A 23,647-nucleotide genomic window follows, 5' to 3' on the forward strand; every position below is an offset into this window, starting at 1 on the left:
TTATTAAAAGTAACCCGAGTAGTTTGGTTTGTTTAAAGTGGCAATTTTTCAACACCAAACAGCTGGACAACAATAGAGTTATTGAATATTGCGCCGAGGAGATGGTAGGTTTTGTGAGAAAGGGTTGAAATATTTTCTCTAGAAATAGTTAGGGTATATAAGAAACGGTTGTAAATCGGCAGAGGTTCTTGAAACAAAATAAAATATTTTACTTACATGTCACTTCCGAAAGTTCTTTTAAAATACATAATTCTATATATAAGTGAAAACAAACTGCAATATTCGAAGGAATATCCTATTTATGATTAAATTTCGTGAAAAATTTTATTTTCGTGTTTTGTATTTAAGTATAAAATATTAATTTATATAGTAATAAGTACGTTTGTTTATTGCATTCTCTGGTTAGCCTTTCCATATCGGCCACATATTAACGCTGCAGTAAACTTGGAATGTGTGAGGCCGCACGTTCCTCGTTATATTTCGGATGCACCTTTTATTTGGTTCGCTTCACCCCAGTAACAGTCACTTCAAATTGTTTGTTAAACTCATATGACGTTGGGTAGTAAGAGTTATTTTCCTCTTCCAATTCGCTAAAAAATGGTAAATAGATAAAAGAAATAAAAAGAAGTTAGATCTAGTAATATGACATATTTGCATTTTTTAGATCAGCTGAATACTGAAATATAGTACTTTACATTTTCTTACAGTCTCAAGATAACTGAATTTATACTGATGTTATCGTTTGCACGGATCGAGTATTCACTTCGTCTTGTCATCAAATCACAGTTTTATGTGTTTCTTTATATACAACTGTTATACAAAACTATTATATTCTGTGCCGCATATTCCTATAGTATAAAAATTCACTGTGATAAATTAAAAGACCGAAAAACTAAACGATGTTCTCTCTAAAACCAATTACTTTCAATTAGAAGGCGAGAGAAAAATTATAGATATGCTAAAGAGATGAATATACTGAGAAGGAACTGCTGATAATAAAGTTGTTATATTTTTTAAAAACTGCTATACTCAGAAAACAGCTAAAATTATCAAGTGTAGGAAAAATTGACATTGTTTTGCTTACATTATTTAAATTTCTAAAATAATACTTATACTCACCCTGTATTTGGATATCTGTGTCGAATTCATCAAAACCGATTACACATAGACTGTAGCCGTCTTTTTGAATAAAGAGATCTGTTTCAGCTGTTTTTTGAATTGCAATTTTGGCAACTTTATGCACGACACCTTGCGATACTAATCGGGTACCAGTATGAATGGCATTATAGAAGGCACTATTTGGTCCTACGGAGATAATGAAGTGGTAATGAAAATTACATAAGAAAGGGATAAATTAAATTAAATAACTACAATGTATATTTACATAAATGTACATATCCATACTTATTTCTACTAAGATACAAGTATATACTGCATCGTATTTATTATAAAATATAAGTCGAAAACACACCAAGTGACAAATCTACTAAACATTTATACCACATGTGTTAAAGTTTAAAGAAATTCTTCTTTTTTTAAATTGCTTTTTTCTATTTGGCAGAACATACTCGTCACTCAAATTAAAATAATTTTAACCACACAGTTGTCATTGAAATTCACCTTTACCTGTCATGGCAACCACGCGTGCGCATTCGGTACAATTACTGCGTTTACGCCTCCATTCTTGTTTTTATTCTTTTTACTACTATTCTAAATTACAAAGTCATTACATGGTTTCCTTTATTATGCAAACACAAAAACCTTCATACGTATAAGCAAACGCAGATCTTTTCTATATGCATACAACTTATCTGCTTAAGTCACTCATACGCACCATCACCCCATATGTATATGCATCTACCGCCGATTGAATTCTTATTCAACTTTTATGGTGACTTCTAAAGAAGTGGTCGCAGGTTCAGTAATGGTAACAGCTCGATAAATTACAACAACAACCAACAAGTAAGGACAGCTAAATTTAGATATAACCCAACATTTTATACTCTTGCAATTTGTGATATATATTTAGAATTTGACAAGATTTGTATTGAAACATGTTGCGTAAGAATTAAACAAAAAAATTTTGAACTTACTACGTCAACCGATTTCATAAGTTTTTGACCTTAAACTACAGTATATCGATTATTAAACTCAATTTTACTAAAATATCTTACCATTGACTGATATATACGCTAAAAATCTAACACGTAGTCTAAAATTCTTTCATTTGGTAGTATTAATTCCGATCAATTTATATGGGGACTTGATAAGTTATTATCTGATTTCGAACATATTTTGACGTGGTGTAATTTAAAATTTTGTTATAAGGAAAGTAGTCGTGGTTGTATTTCGTTATGATGATATGCACCAAATTGGTTGAGTAGTTTCTGAGATATTGGATTTCACCATCGTCCAATTTTCATACCACTACAATTTTGGCCACAATGAACCAAGTTGGTTGTTAAATTTAATGCCTTTGTCCTATCTGATCTATTCAATGGATTTATATCTTAATTAACATTTTGTGCGCATGGCGAAACCAGTCATGTTCTACAATACGAATCTCTGAATTATGCCAAAAACTACTTGTACAATACGTTTGTCGCTTGTACGGAGAGACGGACAGGACAGACAGTCACCCGGATTTCTACTCGTCTTATCATCATGATTTTTTATATATACGAGAATATAGTTATATCTCAATAAGTTTTAATTATTACAAACAATCGTTAAGTGAACTACACTATTATACTCTCTGTTGCAATCTTCTGGAAGGCTTGTGTATATAATACTATATATAGATTATATTTATGAATTTTTGCACTTTGCACTTTTTGGTACATATAATGGAACTATATATATGAAATACATGTATTTACCTGGGAATGAGCTGGAATTTGACTGATATAGATAATTATTATACTTAAATCCTTACAAGCAGAGTTAGTTTACCACAGAATTTTAGTAACTAAGGGATTTGGAAGATTACGAAGTTTAAGTTCGTACTTATTTCTGATGTTCTCTACTTCTTGCTTTGCCATAGGAATCCCAAGATCTTTGTAAATATTTTCATTAGCTCTTATTTTTATGCTAGTCTATTTGATATATGTTTTCTTTATATGAGCCTTCTGTCCAATTAAATGCCGTAATAAGTAACATCATTTGCTTGTGGTACTAAGATATTATTCATTTTAATAGGCTATGTCGTCCGCAAAAGTCGATGTCAATGCGTTATTACTAGTTGGAATGTCTGTTGTATATATAAAAAAATTAATATATCTTTCATTGTAGAAGTCATAGCCTGAATCCACATAATGAAAGTAAAATGCGCCTAGTTATTTCTAATTTACGTTCTTCTATTTTATTTGGGATTATATTGCTGCTAAGTACTTGTTAAACAAAATATCAATCCCATGTTACAGGGCATGTTCAAGGAGCTAGATGGAAATTGAACTATATCAAGTTCAATCTTCACTTAGCAGTTGTAAAATCGCAGGAAGATTCAGCAAGCTGATGTAAGGGCCATGTATTTTAGCCGAAGCAGTAACGAGTTCTCAAAGTTTTAAATCTCTTGCTTTAATGTAACTTCTATAACCTTGTTTGGTCATATGATGTAGGTCAAATGTACTTTAATCATACTTAGCACTCAAAAAAGAGTTTTGGTTATTAATGATTTTTATCTAACTTAAACTTAAGCAAAAACATTTAATCTTGGTGAATTATTAGTAAAATGTTGTAAGAGCTCTAGTTAACATGCTATTATTGATCAGTTAACGGGTAATTAATTTATTAATTTAAGGTTTACTGCCAAATATTAAAACTCATTACAAATATTATCACAAATTTTCTTGCACATAAACGTAATTATGTTTAATATTGTAATTTAAAATTTGTAATTATGTGCCGTTTCACAAATACATGTACACAGTCAGGCACGTTTGCCCATGATTCAAACTCACGCATGGCGATTAGCTCTTATGAACCAATATTACGTGATCATTTCCCTGAGCAATTCATTTACATAATTCCCGACTGTGTAGACGCGGAAATCCTACAAATTACCAAACTACAGCTATAACGAGAATAATAATAGAGAAGAAGAAGAGCAATTCAGAGCAGTGCTTACGAAGAAGCAATGGCACTGGCAATGGCCACAGACATTAAAATATTTCCTTAAAAGTTAAACGTAGTTAAAGTTATACAGCAAATGCACTGAGGCTTAGTAATATAGTAACTAAGCATTCCATTTCCTAAGATTTACAAGGCACTTGTATGAATGCTCAATACATTCGAGGCGTAATTTAATTGCACATAACTTTTATAGAAATTTTTTATAAAAAATTAACAATCATAGGATATTCTTTGTAGAGCAGAAAACCTTGTATTCGAATATCATTTTTTCTAAATTGTAGGTTTATTTCTTTTGAAGGTAAAGCATTTATTGCAAAAGGTAAAAAATTCCACATAAGAAAAGTGAAATGATTTATGCATGGATGTGTTTTTCCAGAGCAAAAACTGAAACTTCGGGTTGCGTTTGTAAAAAATATAGATAAACTTGGGAAAGCACAAACACCCTAATGTAGTATTTAGGAGTACATGCAACTATTTTTTTTTTTGGTTTTGCTTCTCATAGTTGCATGACAATACATTGCTCGACTAATTGACACGGATTATCGTACTCACTGGAATTTCGTTATCAAAATCGATTTGAAAAGAGCCATAAAAACAAAAGAAAAAAGTTCCAAATTTCGTGAAGATATTATGTAAATAAGAAAGGTTTTCCATAAAAGCACTTGATATTGATCGTTTAATTTGTCGGTGGCGATACGGTAAATAAGCAGCTTCTTGGAGAGAAAAGAAGTGTACTACATTTGGGTTTGCTTCCCCAAATGCTGAAAAACTTTTTTGTGTGCCTACAAACAGACGGACATGAGTATTTTGGCTCAGCTGGTCACTCTGATCATATAACATAATAATTCAATAGATTTTTCGACGTTTCTTTCTGTTTGCAAACTTCATGGCAAACTCAGTCTACTTTTTTCATGGTGTAAAATCCCCAACTTTAACAAAATTCTCAACAAATGAAAAAATAATTTCAGTTTTCAGATAACAAAACTCATGTGTCTGTATGTTTGTTTGTATATAATATCAATAGGCATTTCAGTTATACTTGTATGAAATTCTGTATAAATGAAGAAAGGACGCACTAAGACTGAAAATAGTGCTTTCTGGCAGAAAAATGTTTTTATAACATTTACTCAATTATGGTTTACAACTAGAAGCAAAAGCCAGTCAAAATATAAAATATATTCGCTTACATACGTACATATATAGAAAGTAACTAAGGTTTTAAATCACTCTATATCAGCGATTTATTTGAATTACAGAAACTTTCATATTTTAATATTTTTTCTACGCCGTCGCTCATTGACTTCACACCTCAAAGCTCGTAAGCCACTCGTCAGTATGAATGTCAGCAAAAATATATATTTCATATTTGGCTGAATTTTGCTTAAATATTTTATATAGTTTCAATTTTTATGTGTAATCCTTGATGTCCCGTCATGACTTGCCGGCTTGTTTTTTATTATTTGCTGTTGGTGTTAACGATATTTCATATCTGATTTTTTTCTGCTTGTCCAGTCGTATATATCATAAGCATTTGCTTATGTTGGAACTCACTTTCACAATTTCATTTCTTGTTATTGCTCTTCTTGTTAAGTGCGCTTCATGTGATGGTTGAAACTAACGCCTGTCGGCTTATGTAATAGCTGCCTTTAGTTTTGTCCCACAATGTTATAAGTACGTATAAGCTCCCTGGGACTTTGAAAAAATTTGTAAAAAGGTTAGATTTCATCTTGCGGTCTGAATAGGCGTTGCTGCTTCGATGCTTTGTCTTCATGGTGTTAGGGTTAATTAGTGAGTTGCACAGTATCAGCCTAATTGCAGGCCTGCATATACGTACAATATAAATATAGACGATAGTCACTCATACGCAACGTCAACCTGAATGTAAACGCAACTACGGCCAACAAAATAGTTACTCGAACTTAATACCATCTGTAAAGGACGGCAGGAGCTTTTATACTAACAATAACAATATAAGCTTTAAAAATAACAACAACAATCAAAGTACGGTGTTTTTGAGATTTTAAGTTTTCGCTAATTACGCATATTCGCAATGTGGTGTCGACTAGGGTGACGAAAAAAGGAAGGGAATCAGGTCAGCTGCCACGAAAAATGTCTGTGGAGAAATATTTTTGCTTAGCATAGATTGTTTAGGATGTATGTTGGTAATATTCTTTGTTACTGCTTTTGATATGTGACAATGGCAGCATAGTCTTCCATTCTTCTTAAGCTTAAGGTGGGTATAACATTTATTATTATATTTATGTATTATGTATAACGTTTGCACTTTTACTAGGTATTTACCATATATATATATATATATATAAATCATATATATTATACAATGAAATGTCACTTTCATACTTTAATGCTTAGGAGCAGACTACTTTTAGTTATGTTAAGCTGTATTTCAGCTATCACGCAATTCACTTATGTGGGTATGAGAGCGTAATAATAGTGTAAAATATCTGCATGGGAATTGTCAAATGCAGCTTTTTTGACTGCCAAAGCTTAACTTCGTACTTTAGATGACATACATTACTTATTACATATTTTAGTTCAGGTTTAATGCAAATAAAGTTATTGCAGTTTGTTGTGACCTATATATCTACACGAATGGTTGCGATAAGGTTTGTAAACCCGTTTCCTTCATTTAGAAACTTAATTTATGTAGTACCATATAAGGTTATATTTCCCGACAACGGATACGGCAGTATATAGTATGAGATTAGTCGCCTTTGATAAAAAAAACTCGGTAGCGGTACAACTTATATTAAAATATATCCGGCCATGCGTTGTTGGGGCTATGGTAAACATTAAAAAGTATAAAAATTTTGTAATTTGTAAATTGAAAATATTATAGGTTTTGGTATTTTATTGAATTATTATTATTACTTTTTTATTTCTTTGAATTTTGAACACATGCTTATCTTTAGAAATATATTTTTATTTATATATAATTTATTTTACTTTTTACATATTCACGATCCTATCTTTTAAGTTGAATCAAACTGGACACAGTGTGCTAAATTATACTGAAATCGGTTAGTAGTTTAGCCGAGAAAAAATTTGACACATAATTTATATACAAATATACATATGTATATACATATAATATTGACTGTAACCAACCGCCATTAAAATATTTCACCTAAGAATAACCGAGTTATGTTTGATGTACGAATTTAGGGATTGTTCAAATGTGGATGAAGGTAGTAGACATCCAGTAGGATGTTGCTGTTCGTTAAAATTAATAATCTCAAATAGACTAAAATTTCAGTGCGTTGTTGTATTAGAAGCTGTGTAAAGCATCAACATACTGTTGTAATCTTTGCGCAAACACGTACTCGTATACATATATCAAGACACATACAAAATTGTAAACACCTGCATATGGATTAGCCTATCTCAAACTTTAGTGATCGCCTGACAGAGCAATATACTATGTATAACATACATAAATTGCCGACTGTGCAGGTACGGTAACATGCCACCAAATTACAATAATAACCGCAATAGCACCAACAACAAGAAGAGCTGTAAATAGCGTCAATACAGACATTGGGAGAATAACGCACGGGCCATTAAATTTGAAATGTGGCGGCAGTGGCGTGATAGTGGTTATGACTAACTGGTAGCATTGTTAACTGCCTGTCGGCCGCAGGTAGTCGAAGTAGCGGAAATTCCAGACGACCAGCAGCCTTGTTGGTTATTGGAAACATTATCTGCATGAATAAACGTATGTAAATTTGTGTATCACCATAGTTTTGCCACAATGCATATATACATATATTATGGTTTTTGTTTTTGCTTTTGAAATTGTCAACACCTCGTGCGACTAAAAGCCGCAGTTTTAAAATCTCTTAAATTTATTTGAAATTGTTTGGAGAATTATTTTTGTTGCTGTTATATATCGTTATCAAAATGGAATTTGCTTAACTGCCTTCCAAATTTCATAAACTTTTTGAGGGCAAATAAAAAAGAAGAAATCTATAAAACTCCATTGAATAGCAGCAATTTTTTGTACACTTTTCTTTTTGCTGCCAATAGCGTTTTGCAAACACACGCACTCAGATTTTTTTCTAACACATTGAAGTAACGCACACACACGCAAAGGCCTACTTTCGTGCTATTATAATACAGTATTACTAAATGATTGTAAATGATCAGCGTGATGTGATGAGTCGATTTAGACATGTCCGTTTGTCTTTTTGTCGTTTGATATTGATCTGAAATTTTACACACGTCATCTCCTCCATAAGAAGCTGCTCATTGCGATAGCGTACCAATACCCTACATTGTATTTGTGAAGGTTATGGACCACAGTTTATATTGTGAACTTTGTAGTGAAAATATCGCACAATCTATGAGATATATTGCTAAAATTCGGAGCGAATTCTTTTATGATAATAGTATGGCTGTATGCCAAAAATGGTTTGAATCAAATCAACAATTCCTTTAGTCACCATACCCCAAATAAAAAGATTTTCGAATTTCCGGGTGACTTTATACCTTTGCTCCTATCGTATTTGATAGTATAATATAGGTATGAAAGTAATTTAATCTATGAGCTATAATATACGTTAATAAGATAAACATTTTTTGCAATCCATTCACGATTTCAACGAAAAATTAATGTTGAATCCTTTCGCGACGTTTTCAAAATAAAGGTTTGCTAACACCTGAAGGTTATCCCCGGCTCCCACTGGAGCATAGGGCGTCATCGTTGTGGGTATGTTAAAGGTGAATGCATTTTTTGTGTATTTCTATGATTATTGTGATTTGTTATTGTGGTTCCTCACTTAAATTTCGCGTTATTCCAACATGAATTTTGTACTTCCAAATTCATTGTACAGGCTGCCAGAGCGGTGGGATTTCTATATACACGGTTGCTCCTTGGCGGCTTTCCTATTGTGACATTTTGAGAATTGATATCAGCTCTTATTCGAGGTGGTAGATTTCGGCGATAATATTAATCTTTGATGACTAAACAACCTGTAAAAGTAGACTTCCTCAAACTCTGGATCACTGAAAGCACCTCCGCTTCCGAGCCTAGTGCTTATTGAATGGCGCCAAAATTCCTGCCATCTCACTAGAGAACGCAGAGGCACACTGGATTAATGAAGAAGTCAGTGCAACCCAAAACCTCTCTGAATTTCTCCCGTCGTAGCCAACTCCTATATCGAAAGGCTTTTCATTATCCGCAACCTGTGACCCGGCCGGTTGTCTACAGTTGTAAATATTTATTGACGACCCATTTACACATTTCAAATAAAAAATATTTTTTATATTTCACAGTATCGCAGTAAGCACCACTGATACTTCTTAAGTTAAAAGCAAATCTCGCGAGTAAAGTCGATTTTGCGATAATCTTTCGGCTATTTGTGTTTTTATTTCAAACCACTTTTAATCTCTCGATAAACAGTGTCCAATTTGGAATAATTCGATCCGAACGATTTGAAATTTTCACACGACCTTTTAAGATGTATTGTATACACATAATGATTAAAGGAATACGATTTTTGATAATAATTTAAAATTTCAGTATTTTAAGCCGTTCTGAAGAGTAAATTTTTTTACAATATTTTACTATTTTTTGGAAAACCGCCATTTGGTCAAAAGTTAAGTAAAGTTTCGACTAGTTCTGTGATCATTGCTTCTATTCTTCTCGGTCCTTGTAGAGATCGCCTACGAGAGTAAGAGAATCCATTATTTTTTCTAAATGAATCACCGATTATTAAATTCTGTAAATGCAGAGTATTTTCAATAAGATAGTAAATAAAGTGGTTTTTTAAAAAACTAAAAAAAAAGCATTATTACTTATATGCAAGTGGATAGTCCCTGAAACTAAAGCTGCCTAAGTTAGTTCATACAATTTGAGATTCTGCTTCTGCCCATCAGTAAAAAAAAGGTGAAACAAGAATAATTTCCACGTATTCTCTAATCCTTTAAATTTTTCAGAACCGATACGTGTTATGTTTTTGCATTTTTTAATAGTGCCGGAAACCAATTTCAGATGTTATGATCAAGACCACTTGCAATCATATCCAAATCCCGATAAATGTATTAATTTTCGAGTGTTTAAAGTCCTCCATAATCCCTCGTATTAACATCCACAAGTAAATAAATTTAAAAAGCAGTTCAATACTAATACAGAAACACATTTGTGCTCATATAAACCCCCAAGTGTCAAGTCTCCATAATAGGATTATTAACTTTACAAATAGCGCAGATACTTTCAAACAACAGTGAACAAACCAAATGGAAGCCAAAAAAATATTCAAAAGCACAAAAAGCGATGAAGAACGAAAGATAATTGAATCGACGAATGAAGATATAGGCAAATAAAAAAGTGGCTATAAAGTAGGAATATTGCAACGACTGCAGACGGCTGTAATAAAAGTAAGGTCAACGATGTCCGCTTGTAGGCTTTCATTCATTCACACCACTTCAGAAAATCCCTCAAGAGATCAGAGTGATAAATTCTTAACCGAAATTTATATTATCGAAACATACATACATACGCTCATAAAAATATATTTTATAAGGTATATTAAGTAAAATATTTTGCCACATTGTTGTTGGTTCATAACCACCTTTTTGTTGTGCGAATGCATTGCTGGCGACTCGCAACGCATCTTCTGGATGCGCAGAGGCTGTTGTGGCCGTAAAAGTGGCTTCAACGGTCAAGAGTATTATTATGTTAATGGTTGCTTTATGTTATCGAGTTTGTGGTCAATGATTTCTAATATTTTTCTCGTTCTTGGAAGTTTATAATCACGTCAAATAATAAAGTTTTCCATACAAGCACTTGCTTCCACTCCTTCACTTTGTAAGACAGCTATATGCTATAGTGGTCCGATCTAAAAACTTTTTTCGAAAATTGAACCAGTGCCTTAGATAATAATACATGCTAAATTTGGTGAAGATATCGCGTCAAATAAAAAGTTTTCCATACAAGGACTTGAGTTTGATCGATCAGTTCGCAGGGCAGATATATTCTATAGTTGTCCGATATCATTGGTTTCGACAATTGAGGAGCTTCTTGGTAAGAAATGAACTTGTGCCAAATTTCAGATTGATAGACTAGTTCGCATATATACAGCTACACAGACAAGCAGATGGACCTAGCTAAATCGACTCAGCTCGTCATGCTGATCATTTATATATATTTTAGAGGGCCTCCGATGTTTCCTTCTGGGTGGGAAACTTATGGGTCATATACCCATCATATATAAGTCTGATTCTTTCACTTTTCAAAATATAAACCGTGGGACATAAATAGTTTACGAAATAAAAATTTTCACAAATAGTGGTTTAAAAAAAGGCGTCTCGCGTCTAAACATTTTCAAAACCGGACCATAATTTTCAAGCCAACTACCGAATTAGTAGACTCAAAGCCTTAAAGCAGAACATTTACGTAAAATTGGGTGGAGAACCTAGGCACCGTTAAACCAACTGCGGTCGTGTGCCATTATTTTGTGCGTATTTGTTTATGGGTGTGTGTGTGTGGGTGGTTGCTGATAATTACCATGTGGTCGACCACAATTGCAGAAGACGGAATGCAAAGTAATAGAATAAACAAAATGAGTAGAAAGTTACACAAAAAGTACTTTCGAGTATCTATAAGCTAGCAATATCGTTAGTATTATTTAAAAAAGTTGTAGGAGTTGTAGGGCTTGCAGATTGATATAATTTCTGTATACCTGAGCCTAGGTTCAAGAAACAAGAAAAATATTAACCTCGGTTGCCTTAAACAACAACCTGCACCAAATTTCGTGAAAATATGTCGTCAAATCCAAGTAATTTCCATACAAGCACTTGATTCCGATTCAATGCCATAGGCAACAACCCATGCCAAATTTTGGTTTCGACCATAAGCAGGTTCTGGGCGAGAAACAGACAGACAGTATATGCATTTCCTTATGGGTGTTACACGTGGTAAACTTTATATACCCTCTACATTTGACGGTAATTTTAGCAATTATCTCCTGCATGTGCATGTGACTTTATAATAGCATGTGGTACACTAGCTTCTAGTCTTCAGGAATTATTTATTATCATTTTCGAAAGATGTTCAACAGAGCAAATTTTAAAAAGAAGCCATCCTTAACTAATTCATAAAGCAAAAACTAGTATTGGAATACGATGAGAGTATTTGTGTGATGACAGCGTGTCCTTGTGCCAAAAATGGGTAAAACCGGGTCAATACTTTCCTGAATTTCATAAAGAATCACTTTCTAATAAAAGTGTATCTTCTTGCCTGTGGTTGTAAATAATTAGTGCAATACTTCCTACATTTAATTAAAATACATAAGAAAATCCCGCATATCACTTTACCTTGCGAGAGTATAGAATGTTCAGTTACACCCGAACTTAGCCCTTCATTACCTGTTTTTTTAATTTTATTTTTCTCATACTTGTTTGCATGTAAAATGTCTGCCATGCGTATTTGAAGCAATTTCGAAGAAGTTACGCTTATAATGTTCGTTAAGGAGGCGCAAGGACACTAAGGAAAGTAGGTAAGTCTTGTTATTTTTAATTTTAATGTCTTCTGTTTTCAATGTCACCGCAAACAGTATAATGACATTTGCATGCGTGTCTTTAGCCATCTAATTCGACCGTGAATAATGAAGTGTATCTCATTGAATTCTATACAATCTTCATTCAATGTCTTATAGCTAGTTTTAATTACTTTCGTTTAATATAATAAATGAAATACTATTTTCTGCAACGTAATTGCTTGCACGCTCTCCCTATATTACAGTAATGGCATTTGCAATTAAGTTCATCATCTGGTTAGTAGGGACACATAGTTGGAAGTTGATTTCGGAAGATGTTTTTTCATGGTTCCTTTAATTTCACTATATACGTTTCAGCTTTATAATGGTGACCCAACAGAGTTACTAACTCTGGAGAGAGATCGTACCAAAAGGAAAGTAATACATCTACAGTAGGATGTTTGAAATACATTTTCTGAGGCCAGTCAAAAATAGAAGATGCATGAAGAATATGTTATTTAGAAGAAGAATAAGAAGTATATTCGATTCCATCCAAAATTATTCCTTCTGAAGTCTACGCTCATAAGGTGCGCTAAAAAGTATTGTTCAGTAAATGCTTCATTGCTATAAAAAAAGTACTGATTTAACTTTTTGTTATAGCAATGAAGCATGTGTAAGACATCCACCATGCTTAAGCACTTCTGTTAGCCTATTAGGAATGATATTAACTAGTTTTCGGCTTGCGCTGTCGTAATAATATCCTTACGTCATTTATTACACACTTTAATATTTCCTTGCTCTTGATTATATGGTTTCTAATATTTATTTCCAAACAAACCCAGATGTTCTATAGGAGTAAGATCCAAACATTGTGGTTCTCCGAAGCCGCGCTGAAGACTCAGGTATTGTGTTAACAATTTACTTTGATTTACGCACAAGTTTTGGCGTGAAGTCTATTGTATTCAACGCCACTAAAGTCGTGCAAAACTCATCAGTGTATATTAAACAAATGAAAGATTTCCATAGCTTCAGTGCTACCGTCATCTGTTCTGGTGCAGTGCTGCGACTTATTCGAGAATGCATAGAATAAAGCCTTCGCCTTCGCCCTCGCTTAAAGCCAGTGCTAATTACTGGTAGTAGGTTAGTCTCTAAATCTCTACTTTCCTTCTTCGTTCTTGCTGCGTATACAACAAAACTCACAACACAATGTCTCGATTACACGTAGATATATGAGCAAACTCGCATTTATTAATGTTTTCATCCATTGGCTATTGGCCTTGTTAATATTTACTCTTATGTGCTTCGTTTAATTGAAATACGATTAGCGGTGTAATTGACCTCCGGACAATAGTTTGCCACTGCTGCGCTCAATACGGATATAAATAGGTGTGTGTGTATTAAGCGCAATCAAGTGTCAGCTGGTAATGGCCAATACAATTGACACTCCCTCTCTTCTATTCATAACATGAATGATAATTTATAACTTCTCTACTTATTTATAGCTATCATGGAATAATATTTGGCTTGTCTGGCTATAAGTGTTGACAATAAATTTAATTGTTAGTCGAACACCGTAGATCAATGACAAGAAATAACAAATGACAGCTTCTAAATGAAAATTAAATGCTTCTGAGCAATATTAATTAACGCGAAGAGTGTTTCGGGCTTATGTCTTCAGGCTACTGTTGCTATGGCGAACAAATTTGGCAAGAGACACGTACTTTTGTTGTTACGTTGAATATGTGCTATCGAAAATTCCAACATTGTAACTAACGGACACGCGTGTGGTTAATAACAATTTAACTAACTTGGTTTAAGTTGTCGCATAGCATTGGGAAGAGGAATGATTGGCATAGATGGTAAACCATTTAATTAGTTTATTTATTAATATATGCACTTTAAGATGTTAATTGGGCGATTGATCATGATTGACAGGAATTTTGAACTTATTATATTAATACGCATATTTTTTTAGACTGAACCTCGTTTTAGTCAGTCACAATTCTTTTTTTTCTCTTCTTTATTAATGATATTTTATTTCACTATTCTTCTTTTTCATGGTCTTTACTCTGCTTAATAAACCCGTCTGGTCTAAGATGATAATTGCCCACTAGTAGTGACTTTTATATCCTGAACAGAGTATGTTAAGAGTGACACGAAGTGTATTGGATCCAGAGAGACATACATAAAAATATTTTTTTTGTTCTTGAAAGATAACGGTTTGTCATTATGTTAGTTATTAGTTTTAAAAATGATTTCGGGAAAGTGACTGCCGTATGTCAGCAAAAACGCGTGAAATATTCTCTTCCATGGCGTCGATCGTCGTGGTTTTATCTACGTAGACAAGCGATACATAAATCCACAAAAAGTAGTCCAGCAGTGTTAAATCATGCGATCTTGGTGGCCATACCACAGGGGCACAATGCGAGATAATGAGATTATCAAAAGTTTCCTTCAATAAGTTTATTGTGTCGTTGGCTGTGTGGCATGTAGCTTCGCCTTGTTGGAACCAAAGTTGTCCACATCAACATCCTCCAATTCATTTGCGAAAAATTATTTATTCATGACTCTATAGCGTTCCTTACCGACTGTAACATTATGGCAGGCTTCATTATTGGGGAAATATGGACTAATGATGCATAGAGCACATCAAACAGTAAAATTTTGCGGATGTTAGGGCATGTCAACAATGGGTTTTGTATTATCATCAATCCAAATGCGACAGTTCCGCTAAATTTTCCATAAAATTAATGGGCAAAGTTTCAATTATTGCGAGTGATGTTGGATGGTCTTATTGGGGTGTTTTTCAATACTCTACTTCATAGCAGCATTAGTGCCTCCGGCTTGCACTGTACCACATCTTTGAGGATGCACATTATCTATTAGAGTAAACGTGGTACGAAACCGATCCATGGTTGCGCCAGTTACCGACTCTGCTAGGCGATTATATCGACCGACTATTGGGCGTAACCGAACAATTATTTTGGTAATAATGGTCACCAGTCATTGAGTTTGATGGGTGCCCAACTGACATTGGCTCCGGCTACAAGGTCTTACCAGACACTTAAGGCTGTACCACGAGGAGCAGCAAGTCCTTGGATTTCGGTCCAATCTGCTAATTGGGAAGATTGTTTTACTACTAGATCTTCAGGTTGCGAAGTTTAACTCTATAAAAGGGCTGCCACCCAAGAACAAATATTTTTCAGAAGCTTAAAATGAGAAAATTGTATTTGAGTAAAAATCGTGACGCATAAATATAATCATATTCGTATGTGTGTGCAAACGATGTGCAATTGAGCTGTTGAAACTGTGTCGAAAGTTAACTCAGTAGGATAGAGGCGACCTGTGGAGTAGCGACGTCTATTAAAATGCTAAAATCGCAGAGAAATACTGTTGCGAAAAAGGCAGCCATGAGTGTTTGTAAGGAAGTCTGGAAGCGTGTGCTCCTAAGAATTTGCTAAGTAAAATTTGAGTGGTGCAATGTAAACAGCACACAAACATTGATGAGGACCAGCAGTTATACGTTGCGACAATTATGGTTTTAAACCAAGTATTTAATAGCGTCACATAGTCTGAGTTGCTGGCGCTTGCAGTTGTCGTCTGACTGCTCCAGCGGCTGCCCACTGAAATTCTTTATTTTTTCTTTGCTTTGGCAGCATTCTCACTATTTGACCTCAAATTGCAAACTGCTTGTCTTTATGTATTTGTTTATGTATGTCGCTTAGAATAATTTTTCTGTTCGTTTTCGTTTTTCAACTCTGTCCGCAATGGTGTGCAAATGCCTGAAATACTTGAAATAACTGTGGGTTGCATCGAAGCCCTTTTGTAATTCAATGCGCTTTTCATTCTGCAGAATATTTCGAAGACAACACTTTGGTGTCCTTTCTCGCTCTATTTCTGTTTCCATTATTGCCGTTAAAGATGACAACTATATGTATTTTATATGAACTTTACTGTAGTTGATATTTACTTCAAATGTTTTTGAATTTAATTAAAAACTTAAATAAATTAAAATTGTTAGATTAATTTTTCCATTTCTATTACACAGTGCTTTCGCTTATTTGTGAATGTCATATGATGCTAAGGTCTTGAACTTGTGATTTTTAAATAAATATATGGACATATATGAACACAAATATATATGTTCTTTCTCATATCCTGTGCGCTCAAATATAAATATATATGGAACGATGGAAATTGCTTTTGCAAAATATAAAATTCAATTTTCGAAACCGTAAGCACAAAGCTTTAAGGAAAAGTTATTTTATATACTTCTGTTAAACTGGAAAAATGTCTTGTGTAATGAACCTTATATTTCAGTATTTTTAAATTTCGTGCTTTACGAATATGGCCAAGGACTCAAATCTCACATAAATTTTGTTTCCTTTCCAACCTCTTGTGAGGACTTTTCCTAACGAAACATCAAGTGCCTCTGCAACATAACTTTCCACTACAAAAGCATTTGATTATGATGAAATAAAACACTGCCACTAAGCGAATAAAAGTAAATCAGGAAAAGTGGTAATAAATTGGCACAGCAACGTGCGCCTGGAGATAAAATGATCTACAACGACATTCGTAGCGAATTGCAATTGAATACTTTTTTATGCAAGTGCATTTTGTGGTTTTCCATTGGACATACTTGCGTTTTTAGGTATATGAATATACAGTATGTATAAATCAAATTGAAAGTTATCTCTAAAAAAATCTAGTATTGCAAATCATCATTATCATTATCAGGTCAAATATTCAGAAGCAGGAAATCAAAATATGAACTTAAATAAACTAAAATGCCTATCTCTCCTTTTTAATTTAAGTTGATATTTCAGTGATAAATATAATATAATCACTCCCAATTTGACATCCTTTAACTTAGCATTGATGAAGTATGTATTTTATTACCTTTTTTGTTGCCCTCTATATCTGTATAAACGAGTTGAATAAAGTCCATTAGGACACACACAGTCCATAGTCATATGAATTTATAAAATTTAATAAATCAGAAATCATTCTTAAGGTCGCAAAAACATAGTGTAATTGAAGTAAAAAAATATTATAACATTTAATGAACTTAAACTAGTAATTAAAATTAAAATTATTTGAAGGGAATATACATATTCTTTCAAAATACAACAGTGATCCTGGAGTAGATTTCCAGACAAATAACTATACGAGTATTAGTATGTATACTGACAGAAGAATATGGCTGAACGAGATATTAAAGCTGACAGCTCTGGAAGCAGCAAAGGTGGTAGAGATAGAGTAGGAAAGAACACCAAAGAATGGTCTATAAAAATTTTCGAGCATGAGAAATGGCACTTCAAAGTAATCAACATTAAATCTAAGTATTTGAAGAATTTGCAACATTCCTGAAAACTAAAAAACACAAGGATCCGATTATACCCATCTGCAATACCGACTTCTCTTGGGTGCCAATGAATATATGTAGCAATTTCATCAAGATATCTCAATTTGTACTCAAGTTATCGCCTGCACAAGAAAAAGTTGCAAAAATACAAAATACAGATGAAGCTAATAAAAGCGATAACACCAAAAACCAAACTGTTGTCGCAGTCAAGTAAACTTAAAACTTAAGACACTTCTCACTAACATTAGAACAGTTAGAAGAAAAAAAATAATAATTTAGACCATGTGCTATGAAATGCGTTATTTGAAGCCGTAATTGCCACACGTCTTAAAGAAAACCTTCATAATAAAATAGAAATAAAATTCTGTTAGTTTTTAGTTGATTAGACGCAGTTTTGTATAGAAAAACTAGCTACGTTGACTAAATTTCAAAGACCGTTATCATTATAGTTTTTATTTTGAAAATCACGTGATAATGAATATATATTGAGTTTTACGATTTTTACGATATTGACTTGCAACACAATTATTATTATTTTGTTTTTGATGGTTGTCTGTTCTGTTCTCGTTATCGTTTTTATATCGAAGTGATTTTCGTATGGATAAATATTTATCTCAAAGAAAATTAAATAAAAAGCAATCATAAGCTTAGTTAGGGTTTTAAATTTATACTGCGCTTAAAAACATTTTCTCGAGGGTCTGTTGGATTAATGATCAATTACTTGTTTACGTGTGGTCTGGTGCCATATATTATATTTTATCAATTCGAAGTTTGTAAATCTGAATTGTTGATTATCTTGCTATTTATTTCCAATTAAATAAATACCACTGTTAATATCTACATCTTTCGTGGCAAAAAAACCACAATTGTATTTACTACTTATCGCCCAAAACTGAACAAAGAATTCGAGTGCTGAAAATAATTACATCAAAAAGGAAATGAAAACTTGTAGCAATTGCATTAAAGGAGCACTTAAGAAAAACTTGCATATTAAGAGGGGCAAGTGGGGGAATCTTCCACTCACTAAGCTTTATGATTTTGAAGATGAGTGAAAAGAGCCTCTGTGGTAGAATAGAAGACTAGAAAGAAATTGCAAACAGTGCTAAAAACAACAAAGCGGTATATTAAATATCAAATTCCGTTTGAAAAAGATCACTGTTTTTGAGAAAATGGACGGCTGCACTTGCAGCTTATGTTTTCTCTTGCGTTTTAGGTATTTAGCTGCCTTAGAATGGTGCGCCCATATCGTGCTTCTGCTACTTTTGCTGAATCTATGAGTATTGTGCAATATTCTGAATGAAATTTCCAGCCAATTGCTTTGGTGATATTATAATAGTTGGCCGCTGGTGGTTTTTATACGGTTGCAGCCACTTGGTTGATTGAAATTTAATTTTTGGTGGATGACAATAATAAAAGTTGTGTCAATGTGTATTGTGTAGGAGCGTAAGCCTACCAAATTAAACTTTAAATATCTTTGAGTGTTGTGCAGAGTCAAGTTTTTGGACGCAGTCAAGGCTAGAAACACTATTTTGGCACCCAGCCGCTTGACTTTACCTTGTGCTGTTTAAGAAGAAATTTATCTCTTTTTTGTTTAATGTTTGATAAACGAATTCTATATTCTCTACATCTTTTCAGAATATAGGCAAACTAAACTTTTGAGTTTATCAACAACAGCAATTTATTTTCCTTGGCAACTTTTGCCTGAAGGCTTTGGTTAGCTAAGTAGCACCTACTTGCACGCAAGCATGTCTCATATACTCAAGTTTCTAGTGTCACCACATGTTTGCAAAATTAGGAATATACTTGTATATATTTGAAATAACTTCGTAATTATATATTTAAATTTTTTCATATATATATTCACCATATACTTTCTTTCTTAACAATTCAGTTCTTTCTTCCAATCCATACATTTACGGCGGCAGTTCGTGGAAAATTTACAGAAATATGAGAATTCAACGTGGCAATGTGTATGGAAAGTCAAAATACAGACGTACATATATACTTCTTAAATTGAAAAAGGTCTAAGTTAGTAAATGTCTTTTCAGTTCATTCATTTTTTCATTAATTGTAGCATTTGCAGTTTTTTCTTAGTTAATTTAAAATTACGACTCATTTCCAGAACCACGAGTTGTTGGTGCAGCAGTGACTTTTAGTTTTATTATTATTTTTATTCGTAGTCATGTTGAAAAGTGGTAGTCACTATTGACCAAACTTAACTGATTGAATTCATTAGATTTTTGTTTGTATTTTAGTTGGATTGTGGGTTTGCGATACAATAATTACTTTTTTATTGTTGTTTGTACTATTTTAAATGTTATTACCTCTTTTATATCGGAAGGAAAAATTACCTGTGCCTCTCTTTGAAACCCCATTCAAAAAATGTTCAAAGCAAAAAAATAACGTTAACCTCACTTGTACCGAAGCTATAATATCCCTCATAAATAAAAATGTCCATACAAAAATTTGATTTTAATGGGTCAGTTTGGTTAGCAACGATAATCTATAATAGTTCGATCTAAACAATTTGTTTTGAGATTGTACTATTAATTTGAAAAATATTCCATGCCAAATTTCGTGAGGATATCTTGTTAAATAGAAGAGTTTTCTATATAAGGATTTGAATTTGATCAGTCAGTTTGACATCACCGAAGGCAAAACCAAAGTCATGTTCAAAATTTCAGTCGCTTACATATGGCATATAGTGGCCTTTCAAATATAAATGTTAAAGGGTTATGGTCAAAGGATACAGTATTCCAGAACAGAGGTGATGAAATATTTACTCCGGAACCAGATAATAACAACATAAAGAGACTACCCAAAAAATACACAAAAGAAACAATCAAATTTAAAATACTTCTTTTCTCACAATTACTTTCCAATAAGGCAACGTCAGTCATTGTCGGGATTCTGCAATAATGCCACAGTATGTTATACGCACACATATAATAATGTTTTAAAAGCTATTATAAGCTTTAAGGATCTTGGCAAATCAAAAACTAAAAAAATGCGGCCGGATGTGCCACTTTTTCTTTGTGAATGAATAGCAATGCTTCAATAGCATATATAAAATATATAATATATATGTTATTGAAGCATTGCTACTTATTACTTTTTAAAGAAAAATGGCAAAACTTTATATACAGGTTGGTTGAAAAGTTTCTACGCTCGAAATGAAAAAATATTGTTTTTGGTACTAAATGTCCTCCAATAATTTTATGCCATCCCTGTAATGACTTTCCGCAAATAACTGTGGTAATAGCTTCTTCATTCGGTGAAAAACATTTTCGACGAAAAAATTGTTTCAGGTTTTTAAAGAGCTCTTTTCTCACAAACTTTTTCATCCGGCTTATCCAAAAGGCTGGAATAATATTCAGAGTTCATTGTTTTACCTTTCTGAAGATAATCAATCAACAAAGTTCTTTTTGCATCCCAAAAAACTGATGCCATAACTTTCTTTGCTGATTGCTGCTTTGGAGCTGAACAAACAGTTTCAGTCCAGTCGGTTTTATTCTACTTAAAACGCTCCATTAAGTTTTTGTTGTATTGTTAACGTGTGCGGCACTAAAGTTCCAAACAGATTTTTCATATGTAATTTTGCAAAATATGAAGTACTCCTTTGTCTGAGATGTCCATGGCAACAGCAATTTCACGCTTAGTCACACTTGGATCTTCACTAACGATATTTTTAACTTTTGTTCATGAATTTTCTTTGCTTTTAAATCTTTCAAAACAAAGAATCTAATCGCTGTGCGATATTAAATTTTTTCCACATTAAAACATTACTCTGGCACGACAACTTCAAATGGCTTGTAAACAAAGAATTAATTTACAGAATGACTTACAATTTTGCATGTGTTCTGAAGACAGAGGAGCCAACTTGAGCTAGTAGTGCTATTTCTTGGTGAGGCCAACCAACTTATCAACCAACCTGTATGAACACACATGTACATACTTTTATAAATGAGTCTATGATGTTGAAATTTTCAACAGATATGTTATATATGGCAAATCTTTACTCGAACTGAATGTATAGCTGCCCCGACAACTACTACACCAATACGCGTTTTCTTCTTAGGCATTTAAAAGCAAAGTGACATTAAAAAATCTTACCTGTGACATCCGTTTGCCACTCTCCAACTCTAGATAATCCTCTTCTCCGCTGTCATCCTCCACGCCACTACTGAACGCACTTGCGTCATTGCGACCACTCCCACTTCCCTTTCCACCACCGGCATCAACCGAAACGCCAGCGATCTCCGGCTCAGCACAGGATTTTCTCCTAGCCGCGCGTAAGCAACGTCGACGTCGTTCCACCTCATCCACCAAACCAATAGCGTCCTCCTCATCGCTTATCTCCATTGAAATGCGGCGCGGTACGTCCGCTATTATTTCGCCAACATGATTGGCGATTAGACGTTTACGAGCAGTTTTCGCTTTCGCCCCCTTATACACGAATATGTGAGTGTCCTTGTCCACGGCAGCGGTGAACGGCATACAAGGTGAGAGTGGCGAAAAGAGACTGATGCCATCTTCATCGATCGTCGCCGTCGCATGAGCGACGTGATGTTGGCTGCTGTTGTGTGGCGGCAGTCTGTGCAATGCCGCTGAAGCCGCGTGTATGTGGAATGGCGGCGGACTGGCTGTGGAAGCGGCGCTGGTACTGGCGCTTGGCAAATTAGCGGCAGCGGCCTGGCTACTGCTGAGATGGTGTGATTCGTAGTATGGTGTTGTTGTTGTTGTATGTGGATAAGACGTATATGCGCCAGATGGTAATGTTGAGCTCGCTGATGAGTGCAGTGGCTGGCGAGCAGTCGAACGATATGGCATTGAGCGGCCGACGCTTTTTTTGGAATGAAATGTAAGAGAGTGTGAAAATGTGATGATATTGAGAATTTTTTTGAAATAGTAATGTATTGTAGTTTAATTTTTAAATTTTAATATCAAATGTCTTAAGGTATACTATAAGCACGTGCAACCAGTATCCGAAAAGTATACCTTTTTATATAATTGTTTATAGGTGTACCCGTGACTTAATTTCTTTTGGGGTTTTTTTTGTCGCAAAAATTTTGTTGCCTAACTTAAATAATATATAACTAGTAAACGCATTTATTTCCAGCAAATTATATATACATTTTAGATAGAGAATAGATGTAAAATGAACACATAAAGTGAAAGAAAAAATATGGATATTTACACTCTCAGTTAGAGTATTATTTTTTATTACTTAATTAGATGCTTTGTGGTATGCTTCATTGCAGGAAATATAAATGTTCACAGTTAATATGGTAAGCATACTTCACTGCCCTTTATACACATATTATTACCATTAGTGTGACTTACTTGTAACCATATTTTGGTGATTCACTTTCATTGCGACGTCTCGAGGCGGACATCATCATATTCGCCCGTTCTCCACGGGTTGCGGCCATCATATATGTCCACATGATGATGAATCATGGCATTCGGAAACTTGCCAATGGAGTTCCACCTTTTTATTTGCTTGTAAGTTAGTTAGCTTTTATGTGAACTCGTATATTATTTTTTACTCCTTTTGCTTTTTTGTGAGCTTTGGCCGAAATAGAAGCCGTGTCCAATTTGTTATGCTGCACTAATCCGTAAAATGGCAAATGGATGGATAAACTGCGGC

The 23,647-nt window shown here is 33.8% G+C and overlaps 1 protein-coding gene across 1 annotated transcript; it reads right to left on the reverse strand.

The window, feature by feature from the left end:
• Positions 1 to 281: 281 nt before the first annotated feature.
• Positions 282 to 23,444, reverse strand: LOC138857065 (uncharacterized). The gene is made up of 4 exons (XM_070108479.1): positions 23,341 to 23,444; positions 22,111 to 22,840; positions 1,120 to 1,305; positions 282 to 590 (listed from the first exon to the last, which is right to left on the reverse strand). The coding sequence occupies exons 1-3, from the start codon at positions 23,442 to 23,444 to the stop codon at positions 1,258 to 1,260; spliced, it is 882 nt and encodes a 293-aa protein (XP_069964580.1). The 3' UTR covers positions 282 to 590; positions 1,120 to 1,257.
• Between the last annotated feature and the right edge of the window lie 203 nt (positions 23,445 to 23,647).

Source organism: Bactrocera oleae, chromosome 4 (assembly GCF_042242935.1).
Source record: "Bactrocera oleae isolate idBacOlea1 chromosome 4, idBacOlea1, whole genome shotgun sequence".
NCBI classification, from domain to species: Eukaryota; Metazoa; Arthropoda; class Insecta; order Diptera; family Tephritidae; genus Bactrocera; species Bactrocera oleae.

What these genes read in the sequence shown, in the direction of transcription:
- LOC138857065 (XM_070108479.1), bottom strand. Translation starts at nt 23,444, where the DNA reads ATGTGGACATATATGATGGCCGCAACCCGTGGAGAACGGGCGAATATG. An exon ending in TCACCAAAATATGGTTACAA is followed by an intron (nt 22,841 to 23,340) that starts GTAAGTCACACT and finishes TTCCAAAAAAAG; the next exon opens with CGTCGGCCGCTCAATGCCAT. An exon ending in GTGGCAAACGGATGTCACAG is followed by an intron (nt 1,306 to 22,110) that starts GTAAGATTTTTT and finishes TTATCTCCGTAG; the next exon opens with GACCAAATAGTGCCTTCTAT.